We start from the raw sequence: 15,502 nt of genomic DNA on the forward strand, positions 1-15,502 counted from the left end.
TTGTGGTGTAGTAACACACTTATCCAAAGACTCATTCTTGCTTGTGTGCCATTTGGGATGCATGTCATTTGTTTCACCTGCTTTCATTTAAATAAGGATCAAAAAAATGTCATTGTATTGAGCCAGGATTACTTGTGTGTGCCACTGTATATATTATTGTTGATCAGCAAGAATTATCTGAGGAATCATCTTGAAAACTGTCCTTGTAGTGCATTATTGAAGGAGCCAGGCAATTTTCTGTTTTAGCCTCATCAATATGTATTTTGAGCTGTTTAAAATGTCCACTTTATTTTTTCCTCACCTTTTTCCCTAAAGCTTAACTTGCCAGTGAGTCTCTGGTTTCCTGTTCCTGTTTCTGTATTGCTCTCCCATCATCTCCCCCTTTAAATCCTTTCTTATATTCCTAATGTTTTCTTTCTTATTCTTTTCTCAGTATAACTAATGAGGCAGGAGCATCCATCTACAGTGTGAGTCCTGAAGCGGTCAAAGAGATGCCAGACTTGGACCCTAACATTAGGAGTGCAGGTATCCTCATCATCACTATTTCACTCAGCCATGCTTTAAAGTATGCTATTTACTAAGGCAGAAATACATGTTTTAAGATGGAAATTGGTATTTATTTGTATGCAATTGTTTTAAAAATTCAACTTCAGAAATTAAAGAAAATGTACATAACAATGAATCAGAAACTTGATGAAAATATTATTGTGAAAAACGACCATTACTCAAATCCCTAGCTTATCTAAATTCTCAAGCTCAAACTGTCATTTCCTTTGCTTTGTAGGAGTGTTTAATTATTTTAGATAAGAAACTGTAAAAACTCAAGAGCACACTATTTCAATGAATTAAAACATTTTGATTATATTTCTTTGCTCTTAGCTGTTTCACTGGAGTTACACTTGGCAAGTGATATACAAGTGATAAAAGATAACACTTGATCACACGCCAAGAAATCAGAATGACAATGGGAATCAGTTTTGATAGCCAGCTATGCATACACATACAAGCAAGTGGAGTCTTGTTAATTTTACTCATGATGCAGAAGAATTAAAATTAATTTCTAAAATTACAATAATGTTTACAAATAAACATCAGACACTATGGGTGGCCTTACTGGATATTTTCAAGTTTTGATTTATTTTATCCTAATTAATCATCGAAAAATTATCAGTGAGTTTCTGCCATCACTATCAGGTTGTCTTATGCCTTTCTTGCTTTCCTTTGCCTTTCTTTCACTTGCTCTCCAACACGGTCTCTCATTCACTCACTGCACATACCATATCATTCAAAAACAGCAGGATTTAAAAGAATCACACACAGTTTTGGAGTACAAATGTGTCTAGCAGACTTCCTCTATAAAAGCCATAAATCAAGCAGTGCTGGGTTATTCTTCACTAGTTTCCTGTGGTCAGCAGCAGTGAGAGCCACTGGGAGACATTTTTCTACCTCTAATGAATACCATGAAAAATCTATAGCATTAGGGTGGGTTTTAAAACAGGGGGTTCTTAGGTAGGGCATTATGATTCAAATCAGATGCGGTGAATCAGAGTGTTTGTTTGTGTCCGTTTTTTTTAGGTGTAAGTGTATCTATGGCTGTGTTGCACGCTATGTGGGATATTTTGACATCAAGGTGCCTTTTCTGTATCTTGTCAGTGGTTTGGAGAACTAGGGACACCTTGTGGTGACAGGCAGCACATAAACCACTCTCCAGGTGGACTGTTGTATTTTATTTTCAGCTGGTCTCTCTGCTCTTCTCCCTTTTGATTCTTGTTGACTCCTGTACAGATGAAAAGAGAGCAATAATTTTTTTTCTCTAAAATACAGATCAGTTTTCATGAACTGCATCACATTGATGCTAAAACAGGCAAGCCTTGCTGCATCTCCCGAAAAGAACATCTTTTTTCTCACCTTTACATTTTCAGCTCCACTTTCTGCAGCTAGATCAGTAAAGCCACGTTGCAGCTGCCCCTCTCTTCCACCAAAATACTGGATTTCACATTCTTTCACTCCTCCTGAGTAATATTCCTGTGTCTGATTGGGGCCTTCCTCTCTAGATACACTCTTCATTACTTCCCAGTTTTGTAGAGCTGTGTTTAGCTCGTAATTTTCAGTAAGTGCTGTAGAATTATGCTGGAATCCATTTGCAAATCAGATCCTCTCAAGGAAAGAGACAAAGAGGGGGGAAAGACAGAATAGATTGGAGAGTTTTTGGTGGTGCACCGAGCAAGGCCGGGGTTGAAACTCCATCCCTGTCTAAATATTATCTCAGGCAGCTGCCTCCCACCGCAGCCAGAGGAGAGACAGAGGAGACCCATTGATTCCAGACATACTCCCTCTGTAACATCCCATCCCTCTCTTTCTCTTTGTCTGTCCATTTTGCACCAAAGATCAGAGTGTGACACTCTTCATGTACACTACTGTGTGGGCCACTTAATACAAAAATACACATAAAACACAAAAAAGATCAGGGAAGACAACAAACAGTGCTCTGTTCAGAGGCTGGAAAAATATAGATGCAGCCCTGAACTAGTTTGATACTGCTATTGCTTTTACTAAATAAGGCTATTTCAATATAAAAAAAAATGCCACACTCCAAACAGATTTCCCTACAGTTTTAACACATGTACTTTATAACTTTATGGCACTTATGACATGAGTTAGGGAAAATTAGGAAGTTTCTGACCAAAAAAGAAAAAAAGAGCAAGATAATGTCAGACAGCAGCAAATTCAGTTAAAGGATAAAGAGTGGTAAGAGAGGAAACTGACACCAGATTGCAGTGAATAAATAAAGTCATCATGCACTTTAAATTTAAAAGTACATTTGTAACCTTGGGTTGTCAGATATGGGGATGTATTATGAAATGTTTGCCTTGCAATTCATCACAGAATTGCTGTATGGTGATAGTATAGTTACTGTAGGCCATGCATTACGTTATGTATTGTATTTTATTATATCAAATAATAACCTAGTGATTCCCACCTCCAGGTCTATTATTGTGAACTTTATCTTTTGTGTATAAAAGAAAATGAAACTTGATTTGTTTAACATTTTGAAAGTCATCCTGTTCAGCATTAGATGCATCACGATATATGGCTAATCATGCATTTGTTTTCACAACCGTATGACTGTTTCAACATATTTTAACTCTGACTTTAATCATTCTAATAATCATACATTTTATTTATAAAGCAATCATCATAAAACTCAAAGACACTTTACAATACAGAAAAAAAGATTCAAACACTTAAATCATTCAATACAACAATCATAATCCTTGTTTCATGACATGAAAGCTTGCAGTGATTTGAGTCTTCTTTTTTCCATCCTTTATGGCTCATGTGTCAGGGGTGTGTGTATTACAGTGTGTATTTAGGAAAGGTTGTTTGTAATTTTTCTCAGTGTCTTTGGCTCCTGCCATAATAATTGTGAAAAAGGCATGTTTTACTTGTGTGAAGCAGCAGCATGAGGGAAATGTACATACCTTGTTGTTTTTTAAGGCAGTTTGTGTTAATTTGTGTGCCGCATTCATCTCTGTATGCCACATGTGCACGGGTCTTGATAAATCTTTGAGGAAGCTCAACATGAGATGCAGCGGATTCAGTTCAAAGCCAGCTTTAATTATTATTTTTGGGGGGTGGAGAATGACAATTAGGTTTGGCCTGCCCTCAGGCCAGTGCTGCAATAAGCATACAATTAGCATAATCAGTAATTATACACAATATAGATTTGCATATTCAATAACTGGGATTCAGACCGCATGAAAACACAAACTGTAGAATCTCATGAGACCTTTAATGTCATGTTTGTGTTCTGGGTGTGTGTGCTGACAGTGTCCATTGGAAGACGTGTCCAAGATCCACTGGCTGAGCTGGTGAAGATCGATCCGAAACACATCGGCATTGGAACATACCAGGTGGGTGTTTTAGTTTTTGTGTGTCAGGATGCTTCTCCTGGTGAAAAGCTTTTAGTCCCAGTGAAGCAGCTATTGGGGGGGGGGGCCATGAAGGTTAGCAAGGACATGGTCTATCCTGAATTTAAGCAATGATAATCTAAATTTAATTATGAATACCTCCTTTTACTAATTAAGGCAACAAATGCACATTGTATTTATTGTTGGGTGTTCTAACATGTCAACTCCCTCTTCTGAAAGTGGTATGAGCCTTTATTTTTGCAAAGTTTACACTGTGGGTGGGACCACTGAACTTAGGATGGTATTATTAGCTTGGGCTTGGCATTCAAATGAAATTTAGATTACATTACAATTTGTCCTGCTGCAATTTTCAAAATGCAGAAGATGGAATATTTCTTTGACCTGAAATGTATTTCAAAATATCAGCTTAATAAATTTTTTTGAAGCTGAGATGTTATGCTCTACACATCATGCAAGCATTCAAGTGCCAATTTTTTTCTTAGTTTGCAAAATTGTGTTGTTTTTTACATTTGTCTTATGAAAAATTAGAAAGACAATAAATCCTTGTTGCCTCAAATACAACAATTCATAATGAATTTGCAATTAGTCAAATAGCAATGACTTACTTTTTCAGATTGTTGAGCCTTAGTTTAATCTAAAATATGGTTATCCTTATAATATAGACTGATTTATTTCTTGTTTGTTGAAAAATGAATAAGACCAGGAGCGGCAAAAATAACAGCACAGCAATTCAGTTGCAGTATTGGGTTAAATAAAATCCCAATTTGATTATTTTCCCAAATCGTTCAGTCAGGGTAGCCATGCCAAGGACCTGCAACAAACTTCTAGCAGTCAGCACTAAAGATGAACAGGGCCAGGCTAAGGAGGCAAATATTATCCAGGTGGCTACCACTAATGCCACTGAGCCAACATGCATGCGTTAATAGTGTTAAACAACATCTGGGAAGGGCTGTTTTGTCCTTTCAGGGGCCCATCCATTTCAGAGTGAGGGCCTATATGCATGTGTCTGATGATAAGAGTGTAAAAGTACATCAACCATGATCCATGAGTGTACACGTTTTTTACAGTATTGCCAGCTGTATTTATGCCCTTTAAAAAGCGCATTTGCAGTTATCTGCAGCATTCATATATGCAATTATTTTTAAGTTTCTCTCACATGTGCTGTTGAGATGTCCTGATCTACAATACGTAGCACCATGACTGTTATGCTGTTTGAATCTTTGTACGGCCCACATATATAAAGGAGTACAAAGAAAGATAAAGTGGCATTTTAAATACCTTTAAATCAGAATTCAGACTTCTCTTGTAATGATTTAACTGCCTGGATAAATCATAAGTATTAAATTCAACTTGCATTGTTTTTTTTAAAGTTGTATGGGAAGTCTGTTCTGGTATGTCTTCAATTTTTGTATTTTCTCTCTTGCAGTTTTGTGACTTCTGTGTTAGTCAAAACAAGACAAGCAGAAATTAGGACTTGTATACAGGGAGTGTGTTGAACTAAACATGTGATAGTACAAATAAGGTAAATGTACCAAGGTTTAGAGAGGAGAGATGAATGAGAAAACATGAACCAGACTGAGGCCTGTGTCAACAGATGATGCTCAGGGTGATAGCTAATTGAATTTCAGCAGATCAGGCATGACGTGTTTGGACATTTATTTTTCTTGTGTTCTTGCCACTCCTTGTTTGAAGCCTTTAAGCGTGTGTGCAGATGAAACAACAATTAGCTCCATGTTGATTTTGTTCATTTCAGTTGTGTGTGTGCAATTGTGTGATAGTGTCAAAGTGCTGGCTATTTAAACCGTCTGTACTTTAGTATGGTTCCCTATATAAGGAAAGTTGGGCGGACAAAAGAGAATTAGAAGATAGAAATAGAAACAAACCAAAAAAGGGTTGAGAACAATGAAGTCAAGAAAAAGTCAGATTTTCAACAGTCGGTTTTGTGTTAGATCACAAAATGTGAGTAATTCCGAAGTCACAGCATTCTGATGATAGATCTTACAAATTGATTTAATAAAACATGATTTTTTTACTGAAATAACAAGATCATCAGAGACAACTGAAATGAAAATAGAAATTTTATGAAGGTGCATTTCAGTCCTTTAGATTAAAGGAATAAAATCGGAATAAATTTGCTTTGAAATGTAGAAAAACCTTGCAGTTGTTTTGCTGCAGGGACTATATTGATATAAACATTTTTTCTTAGTTCGCGCCGCTATTTCTACAAAGATGATATTATAACTAATGACAATGAACAGTCTTGTAATATGGTCTTCTCCTCAGATATCCCTTGATAAAAGAGATCACTGATCTCTATGGGGCTAACCTTGCTAAATAAAGATTGAATAAATAATTATTTTATATGCAGCTGTGCATACTCCAATTAACATTTACTTGGATTCTAACAATGCATACATGCCCTGATCTTCAAAAACTACCTTTGAACAAAGTCTCAATAAGGATCTACTCAGTTAGACATGAACAGTTTTATGGTTTACTACTTCATGTAGTTTGTAAGATGTGTAAATATGGTGCATTCAGAAAGTATTCAGACCTTCTTCTCTTTTTTCAATTTTGTGATGTTGCACGCTGAGGTTATAGTTGAAAAAAAATATTTTTATTCTCATTAATCTACTCTCAGTGCCCCATCATGACAAAGTTAAAACAGAATTAAGGATTTTTGTAAATTTATAAAGAAATATAAAACTGAAACATCACATTAACATAAGTATTCAGACCCTTTACCAAAACACTTGACATTTAGCTCAGGCTCGTCCCATTTCTCTGGATCTTTGCTGAGCAGTTTCTACATCTTGATTGGAGTTCACCTGTGGGAAATTAAGTCGATTGGACATGAGAGCTCAGAGGCACAGATCTGGGGAAGACTACAGAAAAAATTCTGCTGCACTGAAGGTTCCCAAGAGCACAGTGGCCTCCGTCTTCCAAGGGCTGGCCACCTGGCAAAACTTAGCAATCAGGGAAGAAGGACCTTAGTAAGAGAGGTGACCAAGAACCCAATGGTCACTCTGACTGAGCTCTAGAGATCCTGTATGGAGATGGGACAAAGTTCCAAAAGGACAAACATCACTTTATCCCTTTGCCAATAAGGACTTATGGCATAGTGGCTAGAAGGAAGCCTCTCTTCAGTGCAAAACAAACAAAAGCCTGCTTGGAATTTGCAAAGAACTCCACATGAAATCTAAGTGGGCTTTCATGTGTTTTGCACTGAGGAGAAGCTTCTGATTAGGCACTCTGCTTTCTGAATGCTCTGTATTGCAAATGGCTATATGAGACCAGGGTTCCTTTTTTTCCTGTATTAAAAAATGGCTTTTTGTTCAGTGAATCGTGACTCACAACTTAAAGAAACTTTTGTCATGTCTTTTTCGCTGAATGGGTTAATGATTAGAGGATACACTTGTGATCAGTCTTCTGTGGATGACAGAACCCTTGCACATCAAGATTGTTAAGACGTTAACATGTTGTTCTGCAATTAAAAGCTGACATTGGCGGCAGATGAAGTGTTATTATGGTAAAGTGTTGGCCAACAAAGCATGTATTTCTGTGTAAACATGAAAAAGAATCCAACATTGTAAAGAAAGAATCCCAGGCGGCATTCACTGTGAATGAGAAGCAGCGAAAGGAAATAGGGGTTACAAAAGGACAGCAGAGGGTGACAAAAGTCAAAGGAAAAGGAATGATGGGTGAGATTAAAGGGTGAGGGAAAAAAAATGGCGATTTGAAAGAGAGTTGGAGGTTATCATGTGGGTGTGTTTACGTATATAAGTGCAGTGCATGTGTGTGCGTTAAGTCGCAGGCCCGTGTCTCTCATCACATCCTGACTGGGCTCTCTGGGGTGCCTGGAGTTCTGCACCTCCCGCTCTCAGATCATGTGACTAGGTCAACAAATGATAATATAACCGGGTAAATAAACTCTGGGTGCTGACAGATATGAGATGGGACATCACTCTGACCTGTGTGGCAGCTCAGGCAAATGCACACTCAAATACACACTCCCCTTTAGCCTCTTTATAGAGCCTCAGCATTAAATATTTGCATGTGTGTGTGCTTCTTATGACTGTACGTATGAATGTACATGTAAAGGAAAAAGTGTGAGAAAAGTGCAGCAAGTTCTTTATTTGTGTGATTCATGCCGTTTTGAGCTTTTCTGAAGGTTTATTGCTGTTAGACCCAGAAAGCACGAGGGCAGATGTAACTCTAGACAGCTGGCACAGCATGCTCTCTCTTTCTCTCTCCCTCTGCTGACTCAGTGAGTGACAGCTCGGAGAGAAGGGAGGAAATGAGCTGAGGGCTAAAAAAGTGAGGCCCATTAAAATCAGATTGGACGTAACTATTGGTGTGGGAACACTGTTTTTACTGCAGCACCGCGAGCTGACAGGTTTTTCTGGATGCTGAGTTTGCCAGATACACGTCTGATTGAGTGAAGAGCAAAAGTCATTAGTGTTTTAGTGGTTACATACAGCTCTATACATTTAAATTGCAAATATTACACCGAGAGGCTTGAGATTTACCATATTTACAGTTCACAAGTCTTACATGGACAAACAAGAGTCTTGTGTCTTTTTAAGTATAAATGTAGTGGGTGTGGCCTTTGGACAGCTCCGTCTTCTGTCAATCACACTCTTGCTGTTTCTATAGTCTGTTGACAGCTGGGTAATTCCCAGGCCTGTAAAACTAACTGCTACTGGAAAATACACACACACAGGCACACACTGCGGTGTAAGAAAACATTGCCTGTGAGCCGGATATTAAAGAAACTGTCACTCTTCCTCTCACCCCTCTCAACCCTTCTCCGTCTTTCACTCAGTCTTTTAGGTAAAATTTTCCAGCTCTTGCCCCCGACCCTTACTCAGCGCGATATACATATATTAACTAATCTCATTCTTTAGTAACTACAGTGCTAAACAAATTTATTAGACCACCTGTCATATTTGTCTCAAAGACCATCCAGCATCATGAAGTGCTTCAATGCGGACTCTTTCATTTTCAGTGAGCTCTCCACGTTTTACCATTTTGAACAGGAATGAGGGATTTCAAACTGAATCCACCCAAATTTGAGCTGACTCACTGGGCTTCTCTGAGAAGTCAGAAATTAATCAAACATAACATTCAACCGCTAAAACTAATTTTTCTGTTCAGGAATGCAAGTAAATAACTATAATTTGACATATTAATCAAGAAATGATACTGTGCTTTACTATTTTTTTCAGGTGTTTTGTAAATCAGTAAATTTGAAAATTCATGGATAACAATAATAATTATATTTTAGCATTAAAAATATCATTTGGATTAAAGAGCTTCTACATATTGGTGTATTAACCATTGCAGAAACATAAAAAATGATTTTGGTAATTACCAATGCTGTTAATTTAGGGCAGCTGTGGCATAAACCTTACTTTGGTTAGGGTAAGGGTGGTCTAATAAATTTGTTAAGCACTGTACACTTCTTCTTTTTGAGAAGTGTGTGTATATATATGTATATATATATAATTTTTAGAAAAATTGTATTTTTTTATTTATTTATTTTTTGAGTACGTCAAAGCTCAAAATGGCCTTTTATTACATTTCCTATCACAGTGATAGTGTGTAACAGTGTGGCTCAAAACCAGGTTTGTTTGAGGTCCTGGTTCCACATTTTTGAAACCCAAAAATCAAAGCTACTGCTATTGAGTGGTCATGCAGTATCTCCAGGTCAAGTCATGCTTTTTAAATCACAGCACTTGTGCACAAACATATATTGATTGTCTAATTCTGTTATTGAATAACACTTAATTGCAAGCCAACTAGTACAAGAATGCTAGGGATCAAAGCAAAATATCAGGAGGAGGCAAAATCAATTTATGTTCCAAAATGATTTGTTATAAGGGGGAAACACAATCTAAATATCCAAGCACACCAGCATTATGAATCTTGTTAACCAAAAACCTGTGGCTGCAGGACAGTCATCCCACTCAAACTTTGATGCAAGTCTTTAGGGCAGGTGTGGAAAGTAATTAATTACATTTACTCAAATTATTGTCATTGAGTAGTTTTTTGGGGCACTTGTACTTTTGGAAAAGGTACTTTTACTTCTATTTAAGTACGTTTTAACTAGAGAAACTGTACTTTTACTTGAGTTCAATTCTCTTGTGTTTTTTCTATCTCTATCGACTACACAGTAGCACATAGCAAGAGAATAATTCTACATAATATCCCAAAACAGCTGTCATACACAGCAAAAACTGAAGTGTTAATGTCTCAGGGCTAAACATTTCTGAGTTGATTTTAACCCCCAAAGTGTAATTTTTACTCATAGTGAGTGAAGTGGTCTTTAGTGTTGGAGTTATTTAACCATGGAGTTCTCTCGGCATGCCCTTGGGCAGTGTTTAGATGTGTTTGGGAGAGGTTTTTGAGTTTCCAGTAATTTAAAATAGATATCGCATGTAGAAATATGACCTCTTTAACTTCATACACAAGTCCTCTGCCCAACAAATTATTATAAAAATCATTGATAGTAATAGCAATGAGGTCTTGGATAATTAAGGAGCCTTGGTAAGGGCATCAGAATCATTAAAATCGAATGATCCTCATCCCTTATTATAATTCATTACAATTTTTATTTTATTAGTACAAACAGGAAATGGTATGAAGTGTCCATGTTGTGCTTCATCATATGACTTAATCATTATCAATAAAGTTTTGCTGTTGCTGTAACAACAGTTGAAGCCATTTTTAAGGCCATATTGCTCACAACTATAAAACTTAAATATCCTTTGCAAGACATTTGTCATTCACCCACTCTTGCACACTGAAAAGAAATAATAGTTAAGGATAACTGTGCTATTAAAATAAATTCAAATTAGGTATTAGACTAGTTTAAAACAGATAACTATTTATATATCTGAGTGAGTTTCCAATCATTAAAGTTGAATTACTTTAGAGCCAGGCCAGTCTGAGGTTAAACTGCATTCTTGGTCAAATTTGCATTAACTGGAATAAAATTCATTTGTGTTTTAAAGCAAGTGTTATGGATGTAACTTTTCCCATTTAGGATGTAATAGTGCGATAGTGTGTGCAGCCGTCCAGCTGCATGCCCTTGTGCGTGCTTTTCTCACTCTTGAATGACTGTGCCTACAGGGGAGGCAGGAGCAGACAGGGCTGAGAAAAGGAAGGTGAGATAAAAATGTAAGGTTGACTGTGATTGATAGTTCCTGTCGTGGTGTGTCAGAGGCATGAGAAAAACACACTGTCAAAGACTTGATTAGTGGCAAAGACTGCCAAAGAATTGTCTCCTAATATTTTAATAACTTCCCTTAGTCCTATCAACGCCTGCGCCTGAGTGTTGATGTGCTTAGTGAGGTTGTGGGATGAGCCAACTTGTATGTTTGCTTTTATAATTGAAATATATAACAAGCTCCTCTTGTCATGTCAAGCCACTTTATGTAGCAGTATGCACTTAACAATTAGTGAAGACTTTATTTCCCTCTCCAACAACTAATACTAGTGACATTATAGGTGTGATTAAAAAGGGAAACAGTTGCTGAAGAGTGAGATGAAAACATTTAGAAATGAAAGAAAATCAAACTTAGTGTGGAAAACTAAAGAGAAGCTAGAGAATAACAGATTCAATCTTACTTGAGTTGGAAATAAGTTATGGCCCACTTAAAATAAATTTTAAAAAACACTTCTCTCACACACTTTTCTTTTGAAGTTTTCTTAAGTTTAAGTTTGTAATTAATTCAGGAGTGGATTTTTTTTCCCAAATAGTCTGACCTCATTTAGTTCAACCAAAACAAAGAAAAAAATCATTCTGAATTCAGTTTGCCATTTTGGACTTCCTGTGCCTTACTGTTTTGATTTTCTCACGCTCTGTTTTGCGCTCCCTCAGGTAATATGTGTGCAAGTGTGTGACTGTTTTGCAGGAAGTTGAGAAATAGCCATTAGGCATTCATGAAGGTGTTGGGAAAACATAAAACCATCCCCTTGCTGTCATATCACTTTCAGCTGCTGATTTATGATTGGCATTTAACTATGAACATATCCACACCTACACACTTGCAGCCACATTCTCTTGGCCAAGGTTAACATGTTAGAAAAGTACACTGCAGGTTCAGTTTGGAGGTCTCAGAGGCCTCATAGTAGTAGATTCCTTCAGTAACTTTTTCAGTGCATTTTTCACATCATAGATGACAAAGATGATGGATGGATAGATAGATACAAGGCAGAGATGTGCTTAATGGCTGTGTCTTTCAGGGAAAATAGGAGGCTCATGTAGACTCACAAAGGAGTTAGAGCTACTGTTAGGAATATTTTGGGTTGACTTTGGTATCCCCTGCTAACAAAGCAGTGAGTTGTACAGCACACTGACACTACTCCCCAGAGTAGGGAGTCCTCACAATGGAGAAACACACAGGCAACATGATGGAGACTTTACTCACTTTGTAAGTCATTTTGGTTGTAAACAGTTTTTTAACACCCCAATAATTGTCAAAAGGAATTTTTGTCTCATTCACATGACGTATAATTGTGCGCATGCGTGAACAATCACACTATGCTAAAGCACACTTTGTCCATCCTTGCCAAGGTTATGGAAATGCACCATGCTTTAGCGCAGTACAGAGTACTCAGTTATTAAACATATCACTCACAATGAAACTATGTAATGGAAAATGTATCAGTAAGGGATTTTTCAACAGCTAGCTGTTAATCATTTGTCTTACACCTACCCTGTGGCAGTGGTAACAGGCATTTATAGTACAATACTGGTGGTCTTCTTCATTGGAAGTCATTGTTTGAGTCTGATCATAGTCTGAAAAAGCTGGCCAAACTGCTGAAAAGGAAATTGTTATCAGGCAGGAGAGGCGTTCTGTTAAACCAAGACATTACAATGGAAGAGAGCAAAGTGGTTGATTACTCTCAGCTTTTCAGTCAGTCAGGTGGATGAATCAATTATTTGTGAGTGGAAGATGTTCATTCATTAATGATACTACAGTATTACTCTTCAAATACTGTCCTCTATGTAAAAGTCTCTCTAATGTAGTTAATTCAAAGTCATGCACACTCTGAGTTTCTCTGGACAATTGCAGCATCTTGTCTGTCTGTTCATGCATGCTGCCAAATCTTCAGCCTGACCTTCATTTAACTTTCTAGGTGTGCAGGGAGCCCTCTTTGAGCTTATTTTTACCTGTTAAATTTCTTTCTTTCTTTACTTTAAAGTTGCTGTGTGTGGGCAAATTTCCCTGTTAGTCTCACTAATATTGATTGCCTTCCTATAGTTAATAAAGTCAACTTTATTTATAACTATAAATCATTGCAGCCATTCTCTCAGGGCACTTTTTCCTATGTAGCAGGACTATACTGTTAAGTGTTATATTATTTATTGAGGCCTGAAAATTCCCACCATGAGCAAGTGTTTGGCAGCAGCAGCAAGGAAAAACTTCTTTAACATGCAGAACCAGGTTCTGGGTGGGCGACCATCTGCTCCAGTGAAACCAAGTAGTACTCAAATTGTAGGAGGAAAGGAAATATATGAAAGTGCTGCTGGCACTAAATGCTTTAAGGCCACTGATCTAGGATAGTTATTCTCTTAGTGTGTCCAGTTGACAGAAGAGGCAGTTTAACATAACTTTTAACTTAAGAATGTATGCATGTGAGAATATATGTTGGATTTATTAAATAGTGCCTTACATCAACCCTGTTGCTTGTAAAACAGGAGCAAAGACCCTTGTTGTCTGGTTTGTCTGTTCATGAAATATTAACAATATGAACTGTATGCATAGTTCACAAAAATAGGGAAACACGTCTGACTGTGTGCTACATAAGCTGCTTAAAGAAATAGGATCCTATAGTTTGTAAGCATCAGCTATTCTTCCATCACTTTCTGCCCTCAGGTTCCTGGTGCGTGCAGCCATTCTGGCTCCATCATGAGCACCGTCGCCAAGCTCTGTACGTGTGATAAAGCTGCAGTCAGTCCATATACCTATGCTTTATTGCAGTGTTAATTTGGTTGACAAAAACTATGACTAAAAATGTTCATTGACAGCTTTTTTTTCCATGACAGCAAGACTAAGACTAGCCAAAGATAGACCTGTGATGACTAAAACGGACAAAAAGTAAGTTCAGTTTTCATCAAGATGACTAAAACTAGACTAAAATGTAATTTAGTTTTCATCTGACATAAAAAATCCATGACATTTCTCCACTGTGGGTAAATCTGTCAAAAAAAAACCAATGCAACTGTATCTCATTTGCCTCTTAGAGGTAGAAAGCAGGGAGCCCAGGTTTGGCAGAGTGTATAGAACACAGTGCCATGATTTAGTACCAGATTTAGGCAAGAGAATAATGCTTGGACTAAAATAAAGACTAGAATGTGAGGACTTTTTATGGACTAAAACTAGACTAAATTGTTTTGGAATTTTCATTGACTAAACTAGACTAAAACTAAAAAGGGTAGAAATGACTGAAAGGTGACTAAAACTAAAAGACATGTAATCAAAAGACTAAGACTAAAATTGAAAATAGCTGTCAAAATTAACACTGCTTTATTGTCACTCAGCACCTCTACTCAGGTGCTTTGCCTCCACTTAACCCTTCTTTGTCCCTCCCTTTTTATTTATCAATATTTGTAATTGTTGTGTCTAGACTATGTATAGGCCTCATGTTATAAAAGAAACCTTTCTTCTGTTTGTTCTTTCCTTCTCTACGCTCTTTTTCTCTGTCATCTTCTGATTGACATGAGTTAACTCAGTAGCTTTTAAGTACTCAAGGTGCAGACAGAAGCACTTTGTTCTGTCGTTTTGGTTGGCTGATTTTAGCTGGTTTCCAGCCAATCCAAACATGACCTTCACACATAGGGATCCAATTCAATGACTCTGGATGATTTTGAGGTTTGGGGGGGTCAGGGCATTAGGATCAAGGGAATCAAGTCCAGGGGAAAAGGTGGGATTGATCTGCCAATCATTGTGAAACTGCCCTCTTAACCTGTATCTCTGCTTGTACCTCCATGTACCTGGATTGACTTACTTTCACCTGCAGACAGTATCCTAAAATAAGGACGCAGCAGTTAGTTAGTTAACAGTATGTTATATTATCCTATACATGCTGTGCACAGACATGACATTGTTTTCCTGACTTGAGTTGCTAAGGAGTCAACCAGGAAGCTGTACCTCATGAGAAAAAACCTGAAGATAAATGCAGTAGGATTATCTGAAAAATCAAGGCTGCTCAGTCATTCATTTCATTGTTTGTTGTGCCTGTGATTTTGTGATGCACATTGTGATTGAATTTTCCTCCATTTGAAATCAACAAAAGCAAAAGAGGGGAATAGAGGTATTTAAATGATGAGACAGACAGATACCAGATGTCATGCTCTATTGGTGCAGTAAGTGCCACTGTAAGCTGAGAAGAGCACCACAAGGGCCTCAGACCCTCACTTACTGGATTGTGTGTTTGTACGTTTAACAGAGCAGAACTTTCATGTTTTCTGAGGCAGTTTCTCTCCTGCACCCCCAACTCAGTCTCAGTAAATCACTGATACTAAGGCCGGAGACACACTTCTCTGATTTTATGTGGTT

General features: G+C 37.4%; 1 protein-coding gene across 1 annotated transcript in view; it reads left to right on the forward strand.

Moving 5' to 3' along the window:
* srbd1 (S1 RNA binding domain 1) overlaps nt 1-15,502 on the forward strand; it is a 78,366-nt gene that overhangs the window by 35,973 nt on the left and 26,891 nt on the right. Inside the window, exons 15-16 of the mRNA XM_041788795.1 lie at nt 434-525; nt 3,832-3,914. Coding sequence (XP_041644729.1) covers nt 434-525; nt 3,832-3,914 — 175 coding nt within the window. The remainder of the gene's footprint in view (nt 1-433; nt 526-3,831; nt 3,915-15,502) is intronic.

The sequence above is a fragment of the Cheilinus undulatus genome, linkage group 6 (genome assembly GCF_018320785.1).
Source record: "Cheilinus undulatus linkage group 6, ASM1832078v1, whole genome shotgun sequence".
Taxonomy (NCBI): domain Eukaryota; kingdom Metazoa; phylum Chordata; class Actinopteri; order Labriformes; family Labridae; genus Cheilinus; species Cheilinus undulatus.